General features: G+C 57.1%; 1 protein-coding gene across 1 annotated transcript; it reads left to right on the top strand.

The window, feature by feature from the left end:
* Window positions 1-7: 7 nt before the first annotated feature.
* INHBC (inhibin subunit beta C) lies at window positions 8-2796 on the top strand (the record flags this gene model as incomplete). Its single annotated transcript, XM_010164761.2, has 2 exons — window positions 8-254; window positions 2054-2796. Coding segments are annotated over 2 exons (990 nt in total), but the record flags the coding sequence as incomplete, so codon positions are not given.
* Window positions 2797-5038: the final 2242 nt, after the last annotated feature.

Here is a 5038-nt window from a genome sequence, read left to right as displayed (position 1 = left end):
GGCCCCCCCCATGCAGCGGGACGTCCTCATCACGCTGGCAAAGCAGAGCATCCTCTCCAAGCTCCGCTTGCCAGACAGGCCCAACATCACCCAGCCCACGTCCAGGGAGGCCCTGCTGACGGCTCTCCGCAGGATGCGTGTGCAGCGCGTGGACACGGCCACCTCCCCAGGGATGTCCCATGACGGCACCGTCCCACACCTGCGTTCTGGGATACGTGTGCAGGAATACGAGATCTTGAGCTTTGCCGAGTCAGGTCTGTACAGATTCCACACCCCATGGGCATGGTGGGATGGGCCCTGAGGTTAGGGGGCACGGAGGGAAGGAAGATCTTGCCTGGGGGAAGGTCAATGAGAGGTTTCCTCCTCTGCACAAGTATTTCAAAAGCTCTGCACAAGGGCATCACGCTCCTGGCAAGCAATGCCAGGCCACGCACGGGGCCAGTGGAGGTGCTGAAAGGCATCAGAACCTCTGTACCCACAGATATCCCCAGGTATTCAGAACCTCTGTATCCACAGATATCCACAGGTATTCAGAACCTCTGTATCCACATCCCAAACTTACCCCAACCAGCTCCTCCTTGCCACAGGCAGGTGGGACACTATTGAGGCTCTGGGGACCCTCTCATTCACATATGGGACATGTTTGGGACAAGGGGGTGGGAGCAGGAGCAGAGGTAGACTGCTGTATCATGTGAATTTGTCATCCATTTCTCTTGAACCCTCCACACTTGTGCTGGAGGTGGAGGGGTCAGATGGCCACGTTTGCCAAAACATGATTTTAAGCCTAAATTCCCCATCAGCTTGCGGTGTGTAGACTTAGGTCTCCAAAGCCCATCTGCTCTCCATGCTCAGCTCTGTCTCCACTTGCTAGGTTGCCTGAAGAAGTTGTGGCTGCTCCTCCCTGGAAGTGTTTGTGGCCAGGTTGGATGAGGCTTTGAGCAACCTGGTCTAGTGGAAGGTGTCCCTGCTGCTGGCAGGGGGGTTGGGACTGGATGAGCTTTATGGTCCCTTCCAACCCAAACCAGTCTGGGATTCTATGATTCCTACCCAAAGGAATGTGGGCTGCCACATTTTCCTCCAGAATCAGGTGTGTTCCTGGGAGGATAGAGCTCCCCAAAAAAGTGCTCAGGGGGTCCTGGCAAGTATCACTGGAAAAAACAAGGTCCTGTACCCCTTCCTTCTCAGAGGCAAATGCAGCCTTCTCTGGGAAGAAGCAGAATTGCTGCTCCATCCTGCAGAACATCCTTCTGCACCTTCCCTTTGCCCAGCTCAAACCTTGGTGAGGTGTGCGGGGCACACGCTGCACTCCCCTTGGAAGCCTTTGTATGGTTTGCAGGGCTTGTCATGTCCTCTAAGACCTTTGGGAACAATGCTTCTCCGCAGTACATTGTGTTCCCATACATGAGGACAATGGGGAGTTGTCTCCTGGCTCGGTGGAGTGTCTGCTGGAAGCAGAAGAGCCAGCGTGAGCCACAGGGCTGAGCCCAGTCTCTGGCCCTGCTGTGCCAGACCACAGAGGAGGGGGGTTGTGTCCTCGTGGGCAGAGCTGTGCCAAGGAGCCCAGAGCTGCTCTCACGGTCCCCATCAGCTCTTCCTTCACGAGGAGGAGAGGCAGCTTGGCAGCCTCAGCAGCGACAAGGGTGCAACATGCTGGTGCAAGGTCAGGTGATGATTCCAGCCATGGAAAGCAGAGGTAATCCTGGAGGTGCAAATCAACGTGACTGCCTTAAATCCAAGGCTTGTTTACACAGCCAGATAACCTACTCCCAAAATCCTCCAGCAGCTTCACTGACAAAGGGGAGATCAGGCCAGAGGAGGTGGAACCAAGCTGGGTTTCTTCATTCAGTGCCGGGCCCAGATGCTGCTGCTTTAGAGCAGCATAAAAAGGAGGCGCAGCAGCAGTGCAGGGAAGTGGGGTCCCCTTGTCACCTCTGTGTCCTGTGCCCTGCTCCCTAGTTTGGATACATCTCCCATTTGCTCCGACTCAGTGGCCCTGGCTGGGGGAGTTCTCCCCCTCCTTCACTTCCCACTCTGCTCTTGGTTCTGTGCACAGGATCCTCCACCTCCCGCAGCGTTCGCCTGCATTTCCGCTTCACCCAGGAGCCAGTTGGGAGCACTGAGATCCTACAAGCCACCCTCTACCTGTTCTGGGCTGTCCCCAGCCCTGGGACGTACCCTGTCACTGTCAGACTCTTGCAGTCAGATCCAACGGGGCTGAACATGACCGTGGCCAGTGAGACACAGCTGGAGGTGCAGAGGACTGGCTGGGTCACACTGGATGTGGGCCAAGCTGTCCAGAACCTCTTTGGACAAGGGAGCCAGAGACTCACTGTGGAGCTGGAGGTGACGGAGGACTGGGGGTCTCCCCTCCTGGCTGACCACCGTGATTCCCACTGGCCATTTGTGGCAGTCCAGGTCCGGGCCAGGATGCCCCACCGGGTCCAGCGACGTGGCATCAATTGCAGTGGGGACTCTCGGATGTGCTGCCGCAAGGAATTCTTTGTGGACTTCAAGGAGATCGGCTGGGAGGACTGGATCATCCAGCCAGAGGGATATCACATGAACTACTGTGCAGGGCTCTGCCCTCTGCACATGGCTGGCATCCCTGGCCTCGCCGCCTCCTTCCACACAGCTGTCCTCAACCTCATCAAAGCCAACAATGCGGATGCAGCCGTGGACTCCTGTTGTGTGCCCACACAGCGTCGCCCCCTCTCTCTGCTCTACTATGACCGGGACAGCAACATCGTCAAGACTGACATCCCTGACATGATTGTCGATGCCTGTGGTTGTACCTGACTGGTTGGCTGAGGAGGCAGGAGGGCAGGATCTGTGCTGTGCAGGGCTCTCCTCCTCCTGGCCCCTCTCTGGCAGTTCAAGACCTGGCAAGCTGCTGAGAGATGGGAAGCCTGCCAAGGTGTTTTCTCCTCCTGAGGTTGAAGCATCAAGGGTGATGATGAATCTGCAAGTCCTCTCCTTCCTCACCTCTCACATGGCTCTTTTCCCCCTTCAGATTTGCCCATTAATTCCTCTCTGCCCATCAGCTACAGCCTCTGAGACCAGCTCCTGATGACACCAGACCCTTCTACCTGCAGGACTCTGCAGAGCACGACTCCCCAGGTGGCTCATCCTGAGGTTGAAGCATCAAGGGTGATGATGAATCTGCAAGTCCTCTCCTTCCTCACCTCTCACATGGCTCTTTTCCCCCTTCAGATTTGCCCATTAATTCCTCTCTGCCCATCAGCTACAGCCTCTGAGACCAGCTCCTGATGACACCAGACCCTTCTACCTGCAGGACTCTGCAGAGCACGACTCCCCAGGTGGTTCAGGGCAGTCCCAGTTCGCCCTGAGGCTGGTCCAGACAAAGGCCATGGTGCAGCCCTCAGTGCTGCAACATGAACATGTGCTCTTCAGGTAACAGGTCCCAGCAGCGGCCACCTCAAGCTGCTGAGGGAGAGAGAAGGTGAAAAGATGCTGGGAGATAACTAGGCCAGGGGGAGAGGGTCGTCCACGGGGCCTCACTCCTCAGCTGGGCATGAGGTTGAGGGGGGTGAGGAAGGGGAAATTGATCCCAGCAGGAGGCAAGTGTCTCCCCCTCCGAGCATCCCTGGTACCTGGTATTCAATAAAAGACTCCCAGCCGTGGTGTGTGCACATGTATGTGTGCACCTCTGTGTGCCCTGTCACTAACCAGCACATCTTCCAGCCCTCCCCAAGGTGGTGGATGGGCCCAGCACAAATTCCAGCCCTCCCCAAGGTGGTGGATGTGCCCAGCACAGACAGTCCCAAGATGGCACAGAACTGACCCACTCTGCTATGTGAAGTTCCTCTTCTAACCAATGACTTGGTTATAAAACCCAGGCAGTGGGGTTGGGCATCCACCACCAGAACACACTGTGCCCAAAGACTGTGATGATGCTGGTCCCCACAGCTCTCATGCTTTCTACCCCTTGGCTGCCTTTCTTGGGGGCGGGTATAGAACCCCTGACTTGTCTCGACCAGGTCCAGGACACAGTGTGGGAACCTCTGGATACAGGTGGCTTGTGATTCCCACCAGGGAAGGGACAATTCCTTGGTTGGGCCACATTTCCCTTCCACCAAAACCATCTGTATTTGGCCATTGTCCCAAGTCAAGATAAAACTGAGCAACTCTTCTCCCTTTTAAAGTGGACAGAGGCTGCCAGGCAAGACCACCAAAGCCATGGTGCCTAGGACAGCCACGCCAGCACCCATGCCTGCAACCTCATGCCTGCTCCCTCACTGAGGAGCAGCTTCTTGGCACATCTCTGGCCCACAGCCTGGAGCAGCTGCCCCCCTCGCTGCCCCTCGCCAGAGAGGCTGGTGGCAAAGTGGGACATGTCAGTGCCGTGAGAGCTGGGGGCAAAGGGCGGCTCTGACACATCAGCCCCATGATGTAATCTCGTGTTAGGGTTTCTCCACCACTTCCCACGTGTCCCTGAGAAAGCAGGGAGAGGGTGCTGGGGGTGGGGGAGAGAGGTTCACAAGAGGAGCTCCTGGGGTGATCACCTGGCTGGCCGGGGTGCTGCTGGGTGACTGCAGTCCTGTGATCTATCCTGCAAGCACTGACAACCCCACCCCAGAGGCTGGAGACAGAGCTGAACCCAGTGGGAAGAGGGAGGAGGATGATGGCAGACCCTCTCCCCATCTTGCTTGAAGGATGGCTTTGCATCTTGGTTCTGGATGCCCCCTCCCTGGAAGTGTTCTCGGCCAGGTTGGACGAGGCTTTGAGCAACCTGGTCTAGTGGAAGGTGTCCCTGCTGCTGGCAGGGGGGTTGGGACTGGATGATCTTTGAGGTCCCTTCCAACCCAAACCATTCTATGATTCTATGATCTGCTGTCCTACTCCAGGATGAGGCCAGGGTGGTTGGAGCTGTGAGCAGCTCTGGCTGGAGCAGGAGCCAGGATGCACATTGCCCCAGAGGACCTGTGACACCTTGAGCTGGGATGGAACAAGCACTAGCAGGAGACAGTGCACCTGAGGCAGGGGCTCCCGCTGAGGCCTGCTGGGGCGGGGGGGCCTG

The sequence above is a fragment of the Antrostomus carolinensis genome, unplaced genomic scaffold (genome assembly GCF_000700745.2).
Source record: "Antrostomus carolinensis isolate BGI_N321 unplaced genomic scaffold, ASM70074v2 scaffold44673, whole genome shotgun sequence".
NCBI classification, from domain to species: Eukaryota; Metazoa; Chordata; class Aves; order Caprimulgiformes; family Caprimulgidae; genus Antrostomus; species Antrostomus carolinensis.
This window is presented reverse-complemented; position numbering and strand designations above follow the sequence as displayed.